Consider the following 19,567-nt stretch of genomic DNA (forward strand, 5'->3'; position numbering starts at 1 on the left):
AGTAGACTGAAGGAATAAACGCAGGCAGTGTGTGAATTTAGCCTTAGCACGTCCGCCTTGCAGGTCTGAAGTTCAAAGTTTGAATCTCAGATCCGGCCTTACTGTGTGGGGGTTTGCGTGCTGTGCTCAAATGGGTTTTTCCTCTGAGTCCAAAAACATGTTAGAATAAAAACGCAGTAAAAAAAAAAAAAAAAAAAAAAAATGGGATGGACGAATGAATACATCTTTTTATCCAGAGCGTGTCACTAGTGAGTCACTGTCAACAGGGCTAATGGGACTGAGCGATGCTGGAGAAATACTCCAGCATGTCCTGAATGGTGAACTCCATGGTGATTCCAGAGCCGGGGTAGCATCGGCCGATCAGGTCTTCGAAGTGCTTGTACTGCCGGATGAACTCGTCTTGCGTGGAGTGCCACACCACCTGCCGGTTGTCCAAACGAGGAGGAAGGCCGTGTTAACAAAGCAAAGCAAATAAAAGTCACGGAAAAATCATTTGTTCCTGAAATATTCAAAAGATTATTAGGACATGATAACATGGTGTCCTGTTATTTTAATTAGTGTGTTTTATCTTAACTACAAATTGTTAAAGCACTTCAATTAATTGTAGGATTTACTTAATCCACTAATTGTAATAGACTTTGAGTTTTACTGTAAACTTCAAACGGGAGTGTCAACAAACAGCCTGAAGCCATCACACGATACTTTTTGAAGAACTACTGTCTATAATTTCACCATACATATATTTAAAAAAAGTTACTCAATTTTTGTCATAAAGCACAATATTATAGAGTTGTATTTTAACAATCAGGAAACCACAAAACTAATGCGTTGTTTTATTTGGGAAGATGGACCAGATTAATGACACTTCCATTTTCCGTAATTTCCGGCCTACAAAACGCGACTTCCATTTTCCGTAATTTCCGGCCTACAAAACGCGACTTTTTTTCCCACACGCTTTCAACCCTGCGGTTTATGCGGTGATGCGGCTAATTTGTGCATCTTTTCTAACGGCCGCAAGGCGGCGCTCGAACCGGAAAAGTTAAGAATGAGACTGGTGGAATATATGTGCCGAGGAACTGACTTTTACCGGCCCTGCTAGTGTTGCACTAGCCTTAGCGCTGTGCTAACGTGTCGCTGCTGTGATACTAGCGTGTCTTTTTTATTTTATTTTAACCGGCCCTGTTAGTGTGAGTGGTAGCGCGGCGCTAGCATTAGCGCGGGGCTGGCATTAGCACTAGTGTCAGCACTAGCGCCGCGCTAGCGTTAAACTGTTTGTGTACCGTCTTTCTTTGTAAATATCTCGTGTTTCAACGTGGGCACTCGCGGCTTTTACACGCCTGCGCCGTTAGTAAGTACCAAATGGTATTTCCTTTACAAATGTACTCGGTGAGGCTTGTAACCAGGTGCGCTCTGTAGGCTGGGAATTACGGTATTTCAGTAGAGAAATGTGATTTGAGAAAACACACTCATATCTCAAAGGAGTACCATAATAATAAATTATTGTATGAAGGTATTAATATCTGACCTGTAGCAAGCTTTCCTCTTCACACAAGTGTTTGTCCACCTTCTTGTAGAGGTTGTCCAGTCCCTTCTTGACCTCTTTTCCGGGGTACTCTTTGATGACCTTTCGGAGCTCCTGCTTGTTGAACGCCAGCTGGTAGCTCACCTCCTCCTCGCGGACCCCCTGCGCCACGCGGGCTTCCACGCCCTCGAAGAAATGCTGCAACGGCGCCGTGACGATTCATTTGCTCAATGAATCCCATAACGAACATCTTGTTACAGTATAAATGGTCTCACGTTGAGCTTTTCCAGAGGCTGGCCCAGAGAGTTAATGACGTAGGACTGCAGGTGGTCCGTGTATTTGTGCTTGGCCTCGCGTCTCTCCGCGTCCAGGCAGGAGATCTTCAGCCCTGACAGGGTGGAGAAGATGTGGTGGAAGTTCTCCATCATCACCACGTCCCGCGGCGTCTTCTGGCTTTCGTTGGCCACTTTCTCCACTAATAAAGACCAGGGGCTCGTCAGAGCCTTGCCACCGCCTTAAAAAAATAAAAATAAAAAAAAAATACACGAGTCAGCATTCTTACCGTTCATGAAGACGGCTCTGATGAGCTTGACGTAAGCTTTGTCGAGGTCGCCGCGACGTTCCGCGTTTCGGAAGATGGTCTCGGCCAGCTCGGCAAACTCCTCAAAGCCGGTGACGAAAGGCAGGATGCCGACTTTGCTCTTCTTGGAAATTTTCACTTCTTCCATCAGTCTGATCTGGCCAGACTACGAAGAGGAAAGACACGGCCTATTATTAGATAGATCGCATACAACGGATATAAAAACCCGACGCACCCCGGTACAAATTCAAGCTTTTTCTGATACAGTAATAGTAATTATTTCCAAATTAATAACCTGTAAAAACACATTTGATTTTTTAAAATTCTTCTAAATAAAAATTTACAGAAGATAATGTGGTTGAACAAGTGCGCACACCCTCTTCTAATTGTGGAGTTGTGGTCGTATTCAGAATTAACCAGTTACGGTATTTTCCGCACTATAAGGCGCACGTAAAAGCCTTTAATGTTCTCAAAAGCCGACGGTGCGGCTTACATATGGATCAATATTGAGCTTTTAGTGCAGCCCCATCTAATGGATGCATAACGTAATCCCGGCCTCTACTGTAGCGTCTATTCTGTGCGCCTTACAATGCGGAGCGGTGCGCCTTATATATGAAAAAAGTTTTAAAATGGGCCATTCATTGAAGATGTGCCTTATAGTGCAAAAAATACAGTACACTAAACTCATTTGAAATGGAAATCAGTCAGCACACACCTGCCACCATTTAAAGTGCCTCGAATTAACCTCAAATAAAATTCAGATGCTCTTGTAGGCTTTTCCGTTTCTTTCACTCATAAATTCACTCCAACCTGTCCGAGGACTCAGTTCAAGCTGAAAAAACGCAGTTCTTTTGGCAATGAGCTGTGCTGCGTTTGCGCCAAAAATATCTTTTGGAATTGTAGCCAAATTTTTTTTTTTTAGCTTTGTTTCAAAAACCTGTGGGAAAATTGAGTTTTAAGGCCTAAACTATATCAACATTTAATCATCTATAAGAATATTTGGTGCCTCTGGGTGCCAAACAACTATATTGAACTAATGGGAAATATTTTATTTAGGCCGCAGCCTTTCCTGCTGGAAAAAGAAAATATCCATCCATTCTCTTCGCCGCTTATCCTCACGAGGGTTGCGGGAGTGCTGGATCCTAGGGCAGGAGGCGGGGCACACCCTGAACTGGTTGCCAGCCAATCACAGGGCACATCAAGAAAAACAGTCAGCCTCACAATCACACCTGGGGACAATTTAGAGTGTTCAATTAATGTTGCATGTTTTTGGGATATGGGAGGAAACCAGAGTGCCCGGAGAAAACCCACGTAGGCACGGGGGAGAACATGCAAACTCCACACAGGCGGGTCCGGGATCGAACCCGGGATCTCAGAACTGTGAGGCCAACGCTTTCCAGTCACCCAAAAAAATTTTAGTAGCATTTTATGGGCTGCACGCAAATGCAAACCTTTGAAATTGTCAGACAATTAGTCACATATTTTCATTATTCGTGGCAAAGTTTGGACCCTGTCAGCTAATATCTGTGAGATGCAATCGAGAATGAAGATTCAATATCTTCAATGGGCACAAGCATATCCCTGAGAATAACACACACGACTCACAATGCATTTGTCAAAGTTCCTCTTGACGGTGACCAGCACGTTCCCCAGCGTGGTGCTGAGGAAGGAGGCCGGGTCCACGTTCTCGGCCGTCCACACGTGGTGGCTCATCTTCACCAGCATGTACAGCGAGTGGAAGCTGTCCATCTTGTCGCCCAGAGCGATGAGGCTGTTGAGCTCCGGCTCGATGCTCTGGAAGACTTTATTCATCATCAGCCGCACCATGTCTTTGCTTTGAAGGTGAAAAAAAAATAAAAAATAAATTACGTTGAGTTAAAGTGTGAAGACTGTTGACGTACAACTTCCATGTTAATTTGAGTACTCACTCCGATGACAAGGAGTGTCTGTGTTCCGCCTGGGGAGGCATCCTTGAGGGCAAGTTGCCGTCGGACTCCTGCGCTTCAGGCTGACGAAGCAGTGGAAATAAAACATGACAACTCCTGCCAGACACTTACAGACGCTTATGAGAGATGAAAGCGTGCCAGCTTCCGTTATTGCTTTGCAATTTTATGCTTTCTGGAAAACAGAAGGAACATGAGCGCATCCTTTGATAACCGAGAGACGCCATGTTGTGTTGTGAAAATGGTAACGCGGGTGATAAAAAGCCTAAATTATTGTTTTCATTTCCGGCAATCAGACAAACATTGTTATGAAAATGCGATCTTCATCGCAAAGTCGACTGGATTTCTGCAATGCAGTCCAATTTTTAAGATGTAATTTGTGTTTTCTGACAGGAAAAACTAATTTGTAAACCCTTGCCTGCCAAAACTTTCATAATGTTGTTTACAATCCCTGACTGAGATGCAGATGGACTATCCACAGGCACTTTCAATTCCAGGGAATCGTAATTTCGCACTTAGAGGTCCACTGTCATGATATGCATGATTATTCGAATGTTATTAATGAAGAAATGTCAGCCAGTATGGACCCAGTCCTTTTTTTTTTCCCCCACCGTACAACATGATTTTGACGTATATGCCTTTTTGTAACTCCCGCCATGAAAATCCTCTTGAGGGATTTGTTTTCGAGAAGAAGCAGGAAGTGACGTACAGGGCAGTAGCGCACTCAAGCGGTCTCGTCTGTTTCTACTAGTTTTACCTGCTGGAAGCTAGCTCTTTGTTCCTTTGTGTTAGCCAAAATGCCGGCTCGTTGTATTGCTGGATATTGTTCGAACGCTCGGGAGGATGGATTTACTATTCCTACATTTCCAAAAGATCCGGTTCGTCGTGACAAAATGGATTGCACGGGTGCAAAGGACGAGAGCTTCGTGGGTTCCAAATGACGGGTAGGTGTGTATACAGCTACTAAAAAAAAAAAAAAAAAACAATAGTTGGGGGAAAGGGGGCGCAAACCTCTCAGAACGTAACATAAGATCTGCGCACATAAGTCAGGGGTGCTAAATGTGTCGATGTAACCCGTCGGCGCCGAGGTTCAGACGAGGGGCACGGCTTCGACCGGGCTGGCTAATACATACTGTTTGGGAGTTTGTTGTTAGTTCGAAGTGATCCGCATATCATCTAAATATGGCTCGAAACGATAAGGTAATACTGCCCCGGTCACTTCACTCGGTTGCGAGATGTTCTTTTCTTCAAAAAGAGCTTCCGTGTCACAAGGGGGATGCACGTCTCCCACAGTCGGGGCCACAGCGGGTTTTCAATGGCGAATCTCCCGGTGTGACGTCACGTGCAGAAGATGCAGCGAATATGGCGACCACATGGATGTCGAATGACACTTCCGCAACTTTGCGAGTGGATGATGCGCGCTTCACTCATATTTATTTTTTCGTATACACATTGAAGTGAATCACGTTATATATATTTTTCATTACAATATCTATTTTAGAATGTTTTTAGGCACGACACTTGGGCTTTAATTTGGACATGGATCAAAAGGGTCAAAATCTCTGAAGTCACCTGAGCGAGAGGAGGAAAGAAGGTTGGGTGCTGCTGCAGCTTGAAGAACTTGCTGATGAAATCTTGTTCCGCGAGGCACAGAGGCTCCAGCTCACTTAGGACCTGCTCGAAAATCTGCAAACATCCACTCCAGCTCGTGAACACACACAGACTTCATTTTCGTTCACCCTCGTGCGACCTCCTCCGCCGAGGGTACCTTGTCGAACTTGGTGCGGTCGGCCACGTCCAGGTCGGACGCCGACATGTTGCCCATGTCCAACAGCGAGGACGACTGCGACCGCCGGCTGTTCGAACCCTGCACGCTCAGCTTGTTGAGGCTGGACGTGGAGCCCGTCAGCTTTCCGGAGCTGCTGTGAAGGCCTGATTTCAATATGGAGGTGTCTAAGTGAGGTTACAGAAATACACACGCACACAAACACAAAGAAAGACACACACACACAAGGGGAGAAGACACATGAAGATGGGTACACAGACACAAACAATACACAGTCACAGTTGCGAACAAAAACACATTTTCAGACATATACACACACGTGGGACACACACACACAGGGATACACTTGTAGGAATAAGAGGATGTACGCACACATACACGTCTATCTAGGTCAACAGACTATATAATGAAGCGTTGTTGTAACACAAGCATTAAATAAGCTGATGTTGTTTTCAGTGCAATTACATGGAAAGCATTGTGGTAGGAAAACAAGGGTGGGGAGGCCGTCCGCTCGTGTCTCACTTACTTTCCGTTTCCTGTTTGAGTGCGCTCTCTTTCCGCGGAAGCGTGGCTGCAGCCAGTTAGAAAGGGCGGCCGTCAAAGACAGAGAGAGGGTTAGGCTTAGTGACGTGCAGCACGGGCGGTTAAGACGGGACAACTTTTGCGGAAGCTGACGCGCGCCAGACTGGGCAAAACCTCCTCACAAGGGTGCGTTCGACAGAAAAGCGAACACGGAATGCAGGAAGCGGATGTGGCTGTTGACAGATATTCAACTTGTAAACAAGTCGAGAAAGCGGCAAGGGGTCAATAACACCACCGCTGACGAAAAGCAGGGCTTTCCACACCTTTTCAGCTTGTCTTTAAAAAAAGTCAAACCCAAATATTTGTGGCACAAGGATTCAAGTTGAAAAAGGTGCAGTCACATTTAAATAGCTCATTAGGATTTGTTATGATGTAATACAGTTGGAAAACACGTTTACATACACTACCGGTGTGCCCCGCCTCCTGCCCGTTGACAGCTGGGATAGGCTCCGGCACTCCCCGCGACACTCGTGAGGATAAGCGGCAAAGAAAATGGATGGATGGATTTCTATGAGTTAAAAGCCAGGATAACGACAACATTTTTCAATACTTTCTTCAGTCGTAAGTTTACATACAGTAACATTACCATTTCTTTAAATTTGGGGGGAAAACCAAGCTGGTGATGTGTCTATTCGAAAGCTTTTATTTACAATATTTGAGTTAATGACACAATATGCGAGGGACACTATTGCTTTTTTTTTTTTTTAAAATTTCCATTTATGATTCTTCCCGAGTGGGAAATGACTGGGTTAATCCAAAACAGCCAGCTTTGACATAAAGTTGGTATCAACCCGATACCCGGCACGCACCCAATCCTCATAATAAACTGCAACTACTCCATCAATCCATTTACTTAGCCGCTTATCCTCACAGTGGGTGACGGGGAGTGCTGGAGCCTATCCCACCTGTCAACGAGCAGAAGGCGGGGTACAACCTGAACTGGTTGCCAGCCAATCGCAGGGCACATAAAGGCAAACAGCCGCACCTCGGGGCAATTTAGGGTGTCCAAATAACGGTGCATGTTTTTGGCATGTGCGAGGAAACCGGAGACCCCGGAGGAAACCCACGCAAGCACGGGGAGAAGATGCAAACTCCACAGAGGCGGGGCCGGGATCGAACCCAGGTCCTCAGAACTGTGAGGCCAACACTTTACCAGCTGATCCACCGTGCCACCGTATACCACTATTTTGTTTCAAATGTCTGTAGTTGATTTACAAACAGCATTGAGTGTTCCCCAGCGAATAAGGACCGAGCCCTGCTGTGAATTGCAAAAATCCGTAGTTGACACCCCCTCAAGATGTTCATCATTGCCAATAGATGCCACAAAATGTTGGCAAAGCTACATTTTTGTCAAGATGAAGCTCCTAACACACATTAATATGAGTGGCAACACCAAATAACCACCAAAACTGCACACAATGTTATTGTGACAGCCCAGTTTAAACAACTAATGTAACTGGGCTCAGGTTATGTACTGGAAAGATTTTAAAAAGCTCCCATCAAAAACTCAGTCGCAAACACCGTGAATCCGACTTCTTACCGAACTTGCCCTTCGCCTCTTTGCTCGTGCCCGCCATCTTGATTTTGGCAATCTCAAAGAAGTCTTTGATTTCTCGTTCGTACAGTCGGCTCATGTAGTCCACGTAGGTCTGCACATGAAAAAAAAAAAAAAAAGAAACAAAAAGTACTCTTCTGGTCTAAAAATGACTGCTATTATGTCGTTGAATACAAACAATGCACGTGTAATGGCGGCCCCTGTTGTGTGATTACTACGTAATTCAACGACCTCAAGAGGGACTCGTGGACCGACAGGTCAGGGGCGAGTCGTCACATCACGGTAAGACCACTGACCCTTGATAGGCCCTCGTACTTCTCCCGGTGGGTGACCTTCAGCCACTCCATGAGCTTGGCGTAGCGCAGCAGATCCCGGTGGAGGGGGCTGTGCTTGGGCAGGGTCAGCTCCATTGTGTGCTGGGACAAAGTGGAGCTCTGGTCGTGGCCCTGGACGTCACAAACGGGAACATTTGGACCATGTGCTATAGAGTCACGAATAACTGACGGAGGTTTCAAATTAAGTTATGGACCATGGACAATGTTCCTTCTAAGCTGCGCACCTGCGCACTTGTAGCGCACATGAAAACCGATCCAGCGCAGTGAACCACAGCCTGACTTTTTTTTTTTTTTAAACACGGCAGCACACGGACTCTAACAAGCTGCTGCTCAGCCATACCATGCCATACACTCTACTTCATTGTTTACCTGACACCGCCCACCACCAGTGCTTTAGTTAGAAACACATTCTGGGCAACGTAGAGCAAAGACGAGTTAGACATGCTGCTTATGTTTACTCTTGATAATGGCAAAAGTAAAAAAAAAAAAAAAAAAAAATGATGCTGCTTTAATGAATGTCAGAGTATGTGAATAATAATGAAGAAGAAAAAGTGGTGCAACTGGACGAGATTTTCTTTTCTTTTTTTTTTTGTGAGTAAAAAAGGTCTGGTCTAAAGCCAAAGTAGAAAGTCCTGAATGAGATGGTGTATAATGTTAAAATTCCACTTTGGCGCAGCTTGACACAGGATGAAAGCACAGACGATAAAGTGCCCAAAAAGCTAATTCTGTATTTTAAAAATAGGAGACATCATAACATTAACCTTAAAACTGTTTGGGAGCATCATTCAGCTTCCAACATGCATTGCTAAAGATTTTCTGCAAGCAATAATTCAGTTTTACACCAAGAAAAACAGACGGGGATATCATTGTGGGTTAAAAATAAATAAAAGAAACAAAGGTGGAAGCGACATTTCAAATTTAAAGTTCATAGTTGGCTTGGTTTGGTTAGCAATGTATTTTTTTGTTTTTGTTTGACATTTTCCTTGCAAGTTTGCAAAAAGACAAATAAAATTGTTCTTAAAATTTTCGGATCTTTTAATGAGGCATGTAACTTGAATGGATAACACCGATCTGACCACAGTTCATACGCCTGCTGTTGCTCACAGTGGTCAAAAGGGAGCGCTCACGGGCTTAGCGTGTTTGCTCAAACATGTCAAAAATGAGCGTTGACCATGGGCACGCAGGACGGGTAAAATAAAACAACTTGGCTGTTACGTGGTAGCTAGCATCCCCAAAACTGAGAAACTGCTGGATTTCTTTCATGGTTTGGTGGCCTTAGTATTACATCACTGCTTTTTTGTAGATGATGTGGTTCCAGAGCGGGAGCAATGAGAACCACCTAATCTGAGACCACGGTACTCAGTCGGAAAAAGGGGGGAGTACCCCCCTTCATGTCGGGGGTGAGGTCCTGCCCCAAGTGCAGGAGTTCAAGTCGTAATGCCGAGGAACAGTAAAACACACCAACCGCAATCAATAGCTGCTGTTGGCCACAGCTCACACCCAGAAACTCGCACGCACTGACCATTGTCACATCCCCCGTCCATTTTTTTGCACATGCATGTACACGTACACTACAATAAACAGTATTTTCCACACGATTTATGTGAGCAATTCATTTTTGTGTTCAAACACTTTTGTAATGTGGTGAAAATGTGTGTTTTAATATGTTTAAATGTGTTCAAAGCTTATATCGCGGCTTTTCACTTATTATGGGTTCCTTTTCCCTGTACAGTATACCCACTGTACGAGTAAGTTAAAAAACTGGCAAACGCACACCACTAAAAAGATATTTTCCATCGCAAACCATTATTACTGTCATTTCTTACACATGTTGGTTTTACAAAAAACATGCAGTACCGTTCAGGTGAATGTGAGTTCTTCAGTTACAAAAATAACAAGATACTCCACGGGGGCCCTTCCATTTTTTTTTTTAAGTCGAGGGGCCGTTAGGTGGTGGTTAGAGACAAATCCCATGCACAGCTCGTCCGTAAGTGGGCTAGCTTTGCAGGTTGAGGTGAGGCTACTCACTGGAAGTGACAGACACGAAGACCTATACAAGTGAGGGATGGTCATTTTGAAGTGACTGAAGTGGTTGAACTGACGGAGACAGAGAGAGCAGAGCAGGAGAGGAAATGAAGAGCTCTCGGAAGTAGCGTCAGAAGAGCCAAAATTGGGGCAAAGCCAGAACATTTTGTGCGGTCTCAACGTGTCAATTGAGACACGCAACTGTTATAGCAGTGATGATTCGGCCAATTTTCAAGATAAAACACGGTGACATGTGACTTGTAATACAGCAAAAATGATGTAAATTTGTAGTTCTTTCTCTGTGGCCCTGTACTAAGATATTCACCAATCTCGAGGAGCTTTTGCGGTTTGGTGAGACAATGTGGAAAACTCGATTTTTAATTGCTTGAATACAAATAACGGGGTCTCAAAAGTAAGTATGAAATAACAATTAAAGAAATGTTTCATAAATCTGCCTACCTCCCGAAATCTCGTCTATGAGTGAGCTGTTCAGCTCGATTGTAACATAACAGTACAGCTAATTTATAAAATCCCGTTCCCTCCAACACACACACTCCTAAATTCTCTGCACATGACTTGGAAACCGGGATGGATGAAGATCCAGAGGCACTTTCAAGTAATGGCACAAACTGCGTTGTCTGAAACACAACCACGTCCCGAATGGGTGCGATGCCTCCACTGTCTCCCCCGAACAATTAAATTCTTAAGGAAAATAGCAATCAATTAGACTGCATTTAACAAAAACATATAGTAATAACAATTAAATAAAGTGTAAAGAGTTACAGTTTCTGGATTATGAATAATTAATTAAGCATGTTTCTGACATGACCACCGGAGGCAGTATAACACATGCATGCAGACAAAGAAGATTAAGGGGTATTTTGAAGAAAGCATATTACAAACGTCATTTGGGAACCGTTTTAAACTATGAAAAAAAAAAAAGCGTCTTCTTTAACAAAACGACAACCACAGGAGTTGTTCACACTGCACAGCCACAAAATGGCATTACCTGGTGCACAAACACGTTGTTGAGATGATTAGTGAGTCGGCGGGCAAACGTGTCCCTCAGATCGGTGAACAGGTGCTGCTGCTGCTTCACGGCCATCAACTTGTCGTGGCCTAAGCCAAAAAAAAAAAAAAAAAAAAAGAGGCTGTGGCTCGAAGACCAGGACGAGCGTTTATCATTTGGGTGGGGAACAAAAAAAAAAAAAAAATACCTGGAAGGAGGGCCACGTTCATGCACTGCAAAAGGGCTTCGGCAGCGTTGATGCAAGCCTCGATGCCTTTGGGAGTGGTGAGATCTCCATCTTGTAGGGCTCGGATGTGGCCCTTGGACAGGTCCATGTTGTGCTAGGACAGACGACACGGTTGCTAGGCACCAGGTGGCAGCGTACAAAATGGCAGCAAAATTGAACCAAAGCAGCTTTCGCGTTTCCTTTGGCAAAGCCTTGTTTGCTGACCCAAACACAATCATTAGCTAAGACTATCAGAAACTTTATAGTGACATAAATAAATGGAATTCAAAAGTTTTTGTCACACTTTCTCCTTCAGCTGTAGAACTCATTCTGGTGTGAATGCCTTCGCTACTTGGGATCAGTAAAAGACAAATTCAGACGTCTCATCTCGTCCCATCTTTCAAGGGTGGGGGCAGAGTCACTCCAGATACGACAATGCACTCCCAGCCTAGCTTACTCTACTACTAAAGCGTACATTTTAAGCAAAAATATATATATTTTTTAATTATTTTATGATATAAAGTATGAACTATACATGTGTTTCTACTGTGCAGTTTATTATCAGGAAAAGCTAAAAAAAAAATGCTTTAAAAAGCCTAATTTTTGGGGGCTCGGAACGCATTATTTCTTTGTCCATTAATTGTAATGGGAAATATCAATTTGGTTTTCAAACAAATCACTTCTCAAACCACCTTCAAGAACGAATTGTGGTCGAGAACCGATGTTGTACTGTACTTTATTCCCTTCAGTTCATACTGTTTCTATCGGGCGCACTTCTTCCGATACATACATGTGGATGTAAAGGTTTTTTTTGTCCAATAATGTGTCACCCTCGTCGCGTTGCCATGTCAATCTATTCTTCCCAAATCCTTTAGAATCAGTAATGGTGACTGATGTAACTTAAACTAGATTGCCAATGGGACTCCAGCCAACACGGACTAGCAAAACTTCGCAGATCCCATATCCACTGCCCGCAACCGCCCTGAGCCAATCACTCTCAAGTGTAACATAGCTAAGCTTCTGTGTGTTTGTTCCTCACCACAAGGAACTGGATCTCGTCCAGCAGCTTGCCGTTGTTGGTGTTGCTGATCTGGATGAGGCGGTTGCTCTGCGAGATTTGGTCCATCTGGTCCTTGACGCTCTGCAGCATCTCCTCGTAGCTGCTCAGCTTGCCCTCGATGGTGTCCACCTCACCCAGAGCCTCGTCCAGCAGCTGCATCAGGATGTTGACCTGCTTCTCCGATGCCATGATGGACTGGATGTTGGCCTTAAAAATGTCATAAAAGAGAAATGATGAAATACAAACATTTCAAAATATGCTCAAAAACATTGGCACCTCAGGGGTCCCAATTTTTTTTTTAGCCATAACTGCATTGTTTATCATATACATTTACCACACCCAAAAATTCTTCTTTCTTTATTCTGGCATTTGGTATATAGAAATAAATGTGGTACTCCTAACTGATCTAAAATAGCCATTCGCCCTCACAAAAAAACCTACGGGCAATTTACAATTTTTAATCAACCTTCTGCTCATGATTTGGGGATGTAGAAGGGAACCGGAGTGCCCGGAGAAAACCCACACAGGCGCGGGAAGAACATGCAAACTCCACAGTGGCGAGGCCGGGATTTGAACCCTGGTCCTTAGAACTGTTCGGTAGGCATGCTAACATGTGGTCCACTGTCAATAAATTCCATCCATCCATTTTCTTAGCCGCTTATCCTCACAAGGGGCGCGGGGAGTGGAGGAGCCTATCCCAGCTGTCAACGGGCAGGAGGCGGGGCACACCCTGTACTGGTCTCCAGCCAATCACAGGGCACCTAGAGACAAACAGTCACACTCACAATCACACCTAGGGGCAATTTAGAGTGTCCAATTAACGTTACGTATTTCTGGGATGTGGGAGGAAACCGGAGTGCCCGGAGAAAACCCACGCAGGCAGGGGGAGAACATGCAAACTCCGCACAGGCGGGTCCGAGATTGAACCCGGGACCTCAGGACTTTGAGGCCAACGGTTTACCAGTTGAACCACTGTGCCGGCTCTAGTAAATATACTTGTCCCAAAAAAAATTCTGTTGTTATTTTTTGGTAATCCTAATTGAGATAAAACATGAAAGGTTGAGACTGATTTTATGTCAATCAGGAAAAGAAAGTATTATATTTCATTTTATCCAGTCACGCCCGGAAAAACATTGTGACTTGTGGGAGAACCGCTCTCACCTTGATTGAAAATGCTTTTAGTGTCTGTTGGACATTATTGTTCCACTTACCCCATCGAGGACTTGCAGCTCCCGGGAAAGCTGCTCGGCAAAGGCTTCGGCGTTGGATATGGCGTACTCGCACACCTCCATCATGCCCTCGATGTCCTGCTCCTCACGGGCGCTCAGTTCCTGGTAGTCGTCCAGAGCGTCCTCGTCCCCGCCGGCGACACTCTGGCTCTCGCCGCTGGGCACCGACTCTATTGGCAAAGAAAAAAAAAACAGAAAGGAACATGAACATGCAAAATAATAGCAAATCTTCATTTGTGCTCAAAACACATTAAGGCGGAACCCTTTACAGACAGGTGAAGACATTCCAAGACAGGCAGGGGACATTTCCATACACTGATCTCATGGAAAGTTCAGTTTCAGAATGATAACATTATAAAAATGTACACATTCACCACCAGTTAGTGATCGAGCAGCAGTTAAGAGCATCCAGTACGAGAATGAGGTCTTACGTACGGCATCTACAATACTCCCCCGGGGCTCAACATTAACCATTGCCTGATTGCCCGACTTGCACGAAAAGCATCTTCGGGAAAGTAAATGTACGGCAAGTAAGTTGGAATTTTCACACATATATCGTAATTCCGCATTTATTCAAAAAAAATTATTGTGTCCGAGTCGATAGTTTTGACAATTCGCCGCCGACATCACGTTAAACAACGGGACAACAACAGCTTAACATACAAGTTTCTGATTCGCTGGAGCTAGACCGAACAACCCAATGAGGTGCCTTCTCCTACGGCGTAATGGCCGCCTCGTGCTTTGGTCAAGAACAGTTGAATGTCGAAATACAATCAAGGAAAATCTGAGGTAAGAAAGTCCGACGTAGTTATTATATATATTTTTTTTTATACAAATGATAAGTGCTGTGATCGATGACAATACTATTTTGACATGACACATTTTAAATAACACACTGATGGGCAATTCATATTTCCTATTGAGTTGTGCCGAGGAAAATGACTTGCTAGATTTCCTGATCAATAAAAACATTATTTAGTATATTATTCATTTATAATTTGCTAAAAGTCAATATTTTGTCATTTTATTTGTTAGTCATTTGTTATTGTGCCAACCTTTTCACATATTTTTCTTTAAAATTCACTAGTCATTTCTCAAGTCATTATTTAGTATTTTGTCATTTTATTTGTTATTTTTCCAAACTTTTAGCATATTTTTTTAGATTTAGATTTATGTTTTTATTATTTTTATTTATTCGTAACATAGATGCAATTACCGATAACAAAACCTGTAATATATTTTATATGATGTAGGGATTATCAACAGTTGCTATAAACAATATTACATAAACAATATAATATAATGTAATATTTCTTGAAAACTACGGCAATTGAGATTTCAATTCACTTGCCCAATAAGGCAAGTAGCTGCAAAAGTTAATGTTAAGCCCCCCCCCTCCCAAAAAAGGCGAAAAATATGTTTCTTGTCTATGTTGGAGCATTAGGGCCACCCTACACAATTAAAGCACAGTAATAATCTGCCCATAATATAGTATATTTTGGAGAAAATTGTCATAATTCGACAAAGGATGGGACCCTCACATTGTTCAACCATATGCAGGCAACAAATGGCATTCTTTGTTCAATTCCGTCGTTTTATGACTTTCTTCTCTTAATATTAAGACTTTAATTTAAAAAAAAAAAAAAAATCACATCACCTACAACTTCAAACTCAATTTTGCACTGTAACTTTTTTTTCTTCTTCATTGTGGCCCCAATACTCCTTTGGACAGCTAAAATTGTTCTGAATGGTCTTCTGAATTTAAAAAAAAAACATGGAAAACAGATTTTTGGTTTGAAAATTTGGTAAGGGGACAATAAGCAAACACAAATGGGGGAAAATGAGTATAACAACGTGGGCCAGATGTGTTGAATGAGTTATTGCACCACCATCTTAATTTGATTTATGTGGGTGAAAATGTAATGATGGTAGTTGGTGACGTCATGAAGAGCGACGGAGAGGAATTTGAGGAAGGAAAAGGGGACGTGGGGGAAGTGAAGTCCTACCAACCTTCCGCCTTAGGAAGTTCTGGCCAAAGAAAGTTTGAGAGGAAGAAGAACTTTAACAGAAAGCCGTAGCAGAAAGCAAAAAAAAAAAAAAATACAGAGAAAAAGGGTTGAATAGTCAGTTTACAAACATGCTTCAAATAAACATCGAGGCACACAAGTGACGTCAAGTCTGATTCCGACATTTAAAGGGGAGTGCGGGGAGGAGGAGAGAAAGCAAGAGAGGGAAAGAGACAAGTTACCGCACCTTCCAGGAGCTGAGAACTGACATTGACAAACTCGACCTTCTTCCTCAGGTAGCGCTGGTTCAGTTTCCAAATGCACGAGATGAACGAGTTCTTCTCTGCCGTGCTGCTGGCCACCCAGCGGTAGACCTTCTCAAAGTGAAGGTCGAACTCCGGGTTCTCCTGAGGCACAATAAGCAAACAGGTCAACTCATTCAACGTCTGGGGTGTGTATATTAAGTCGACTGGAATCCAACCGTTTACCACCACTGTTGTATAAAGAGCCCGTGCACGTGACGTCACCATTCTCACGGCGCCATATTGGGGGTCAAAAACAGCTGCTCGACACCGTGGGGGACAGAATATGCACAATGCCGGTGACTTGTTGTGCTGCTGGTTGTTACAAGAGACGAGACAGATATTCAAAGAGATCATTCTATAGAATACAAGCTGAAAAGACGAGAAAAGATCGATGGATTTCGGCAAATAAAGGATGGATAATAATTAATGATGGATAGTGCCCAGCCAAGTACACACCACACGACTGTGTAGCGATCACTTCATTTCAGGTAGGAGTTATTCTTCTCAATTTCAAAACCCCAAGAAGTATTTATAATGTCAAGTTGGCTCATTTGAGAACAATTCCTAAAAAAAAAAAAAAACGGAGTCATCGCCAACGTACACGGAAGCGTGTTGCGGCCACACGTTAAACTTCGGTAAACCTCTCCCCGACAGACATCTTATTTATTTATTCTTTTTAATATGCATTGTTCTCAAAGGAGTCTATTGCGTATTTAAAAAAAGAAAATAAACCGTTGGTCACAGTGATGCTTACGTAGGTTAACGTTTGCCCGCAACACACTTCCGTGTACGGGGGCTAAATCCTATCCCAGCATTTTATTTATTTATTTTTTAAATACGCTTTGGACTCATATGAGAACAATGCATATTTTTTTAAAAAAATGTCTGTCACAGAGAGGTTTACTAAAGTTTAATGTGTGGCCGCAACACGCTTCCGTGTACGGAGGAGCTGACTTACTGTCTTTTTTTTTCTTTCCCCAATCAGTTAATGAATGCTAGTTTGTGTAAAACCAGGGGTCATATATTTAAATATTGGTATTTGTATAGAAAAAACGTGAGTGGCTCCATCACTGTGTGATTTCTTGATTGAGAACAGATCCAGCAACAAAGTATTCGTATGCGTCCAGACTTTTGTACGCTTTCAAACCCTTCCGTGGAAATCTCGACGACTTACTCACCAGATCAACGTGTAGATCCAGTTGTCCAAGACAAGCGGAAGCGGGTTAACGGTCCAATTACTTATCGGCGAGAACATCGACTTCGGCATTAAATATGGGTTCTCTTTCCCAAGTCTTTCTCATTTTTCCACGTACCTTCGTTTATTATCACCTTCTAAATGTTTATTTTCGTGCAGACTTCAACCGACTTACCATTGAAGAATGCTCTGTTAGACCGTCAATATGGCCAGTCACGTGACTTCGCTGACGTATGTGCACGAGCTCTATATACCTCGAGGGAGATTTTCAACTGGTGGTCTTGAAGTGGGTCGACATTCCTCCACAATATCTTCTTTAATTTAGTTTTAAAAACAACTTTCACTTGCCATCCATGGTAATCTACCCGCTACACTGTTTAATATCACACCGCAAAAATGTGGCGTGTCACTTCCCCGACCTTGCTCGCATCTTTGGCGTCCACTTCGGTCAGATCGCGCAGTTCCCACGTCAGCTGTCGTTTGTAAAAGTCTCCTTTGTCGGACTTTTTCACTTTGACCACTTTGACCTGCACGGGCCGCTCGGTGGTGACTGGAACGACAACGACCAAAAAAGTGGATTCCGCGAGCAACTTCCGCACATTTTGCTCTTATTTTACAGTAAAATGTGATAGAAAAAATGAACACAAAATGTTTGTTGTCATGCGTTACATACCCGTGGCGCACAAAAAGCAATTCTTTTTCTTCTTCCCCGCCTTGCAGACGTTGACGATGCCCAGCAGACGCTCGTCGTTGGGCGTGAAGATGTCCCTCTGGAGGGCGTGCTTGATGGCCGTCATTGTGGATGGCTGTAAAATGCATTCATTATTCATGAATAAACAAAAACTACACAAAGGAATCCCGACACATCATTCATGAACTCACCTACTCGAAAAAAAAAGTTCACACAAAAAATACAAAATAAAACCAAAGAGAGGCTCCCGGCGCACACACTTCACATCCCGACGGTCACACTGAGGTTTCCATCTGGACTCCAACTCCTTCACTCATTAAGCCACGCCCCTTAAAGGCGCACATCTAACACACAAATACTGTATCACGTACATTATTTCTTCACATTACCTTTTATTGTGCTATAATACTATATGGCTTGGTGTTCAAATCAGGACATTTTTTTAGGGATGTAATGAATTGATTTGATATACGTGCAAGGTACTACGTTATACTTTAAGACTTAAATACTTTCTATTTGACAACACTTATCCTCAGCAAAATCAAGTTGTTTTTTTTTTAAACGCATTTTAACAAGCTCTACATCCCCAGAATACTTCAGAAGCAAAGGAGAGGTTTTATTTAGTTACTGAAGACGCCTTTATCATCTGCAAAAATGAATTTTCAAACCCTTTTCGTGAACGACAGCTGCAAACACATCGCCGCTCATGACAACATCCTCACTGGCTCGAGCTAATGTTAGCTAGAAGGAGCTAACGACATCCGTCAATATCACAATATAATACGGTAATATGACACTTTATTATAATACAACGAAAGCAACGCTGTGTTTACAAGCTGTCTCGAATTGTGGTTTAAATCCCGAAGTAAATGGAAGACATAAATGAATATCCTTACCTTTATGGAGTTGACAGAGACCACCGCGGCCGTCCGTCAACTAAAGCCCCAATCCCGATTCACTTCCGGGTTTCCGGTACATGTCACGTGATTATAGCAGGCACTACGCATGCGCACGACAGTCCTTTGACCCGTTTTTTTTGGAGGGGTGAAATTTCAGACATAAAAGACACTTTATGAGATTATGATTTTATTTGTGCATAGAACGTGGCAATCAGTCAATTTATGCGGCGGAATTATTTATTGTAAAATAACTTAAAAATACTTAACACTTTGAATTTTAATATAGGCGACACAAATAAAATATAATATTTTACATAAAATAACCTTGGACCACGGGACCGTCCTTCGACCCGTTGTTTATGTTGAGACGAAATTTCAGATTAAAATACATTTTATGAGATTATGATTTTATCTGTGCATAAAACGTGGCAATCGGTCCATTTATGTGGTGGGATTAGTTATTGTAAAATAACCTAAAAATACTCAACACTTTAAAATTTAATGTAGACTACACAAAAATAATATATAATTTTTAAAAATAAAATAGCCTCTTGGTTTATAGCGCTAGATGTTGCTGGTTATTTTATTATATTTATCTATTCATGTTGCTGATCATGTC

At 42.9% G+C, this 19,567-nt stretch overlaps 1 protein-coding gene across 5 annotated transcripts; it reads right to left on the minus strand.

Annotated features, from left to right (window-relative positions):
* Positions 1-11: 11 nt before the first annotated feature.
* Positions 12-19,037, minus strand: exoc1 (exocyst complex component 1). 5 transcript variants are annotated; one of them, XM_061824429.1, is made up of 20 exons: positions 18,946-19,037; positions 18,241-18,393; positions 18,032-18,164; positions 17,778-17,908; positions 16,106-16,265; positions 13,835-14,022; positions 12,603-12,830; positions 11,546-11,678; positions 11,338-11,447; positions 8,265-8,414; positions 7,954-8,062; positions 6,358-6,402; positions 5,814-5,998; positions 5,618-5,731; positions 4,031-4,110; positions 3,708-3,936; positions 2,085-2,268; positions 1,798-1,997; positions 1,526-1,720; positions 12-421 (listed from the first exon to the last, which is right to left on the minus strand). In XM_061824429.1, the coding sequence occupies exons 3-20, from the start codon at positions 18,153-18,155 to the stop codon at positions 269-271; spliced, it is 2,718 nt and encodes a 905-aa protein (XP_061680413.1). In that variant the 5' UTR covers positions 18,156-18,164; positions 18,241-18,393; positions 18,946-19,037; the 3' UTR covers positions 12-268. The 5 variants fall into 5 exon arrangements, with proteins under 5 accessions (XP_061680413.1, XP_061680412.1, XP_061680414.1 ...); XM_061824428.1 differs by lacking the exon at positions 18,241-18,393 and having other exon boundaries at positions 18,946-19,032; XM_061824430.1 differs by lacking the exon at positions 18,241-18,393 and having other exon boundaries at positions 13-421; positions 5,814-5,977; positions 18,946-19,032.
* Positions 19,038-19,567: the final 530 nt, after the last annotated feature.

The sequence above is a fragment of the Syngnathoides biaculeatus genome, chromosome 7 (assembly GCF_019802595.1).
Source record: "Syngnathoides biaculeatus isolate LvHL_M chromosome 7, ASM1980259v1, whole genome shotgun sequence".
Lineage (NCBI taxonomy): Eukaryota > Metazoa > Chordata > Actinopteri > Syngnathiformes > Syngnathidae > Syngnathoides > Syngnathoides biaculeatus.

Bases quoted from the DNA above. Each gene is read 5' to 3' on its own strand.
- exoc1 (XM_061824429.1), bottom strand. From the start codon at position 18,155: ATGACGGCCATCAAGCACGCCCTCCAGAGGGACATCTTCACGCCCAAC. The intron at 1,998-2,084 runs GTAAGAATGCTG...GGTCTTTATTAG, and splicing joins CAGAGCCGTCTTCATGAACG to TGGAGAAAGTGGCCAACGAA. The intron at 1,721-1,797 runs GTGAGACCATTT...GCGCCGTTGCAG, and splicing joins AGCCTCTGGAAAAGCTCAAC to CATTTCTTCGAGGGCGTGGA.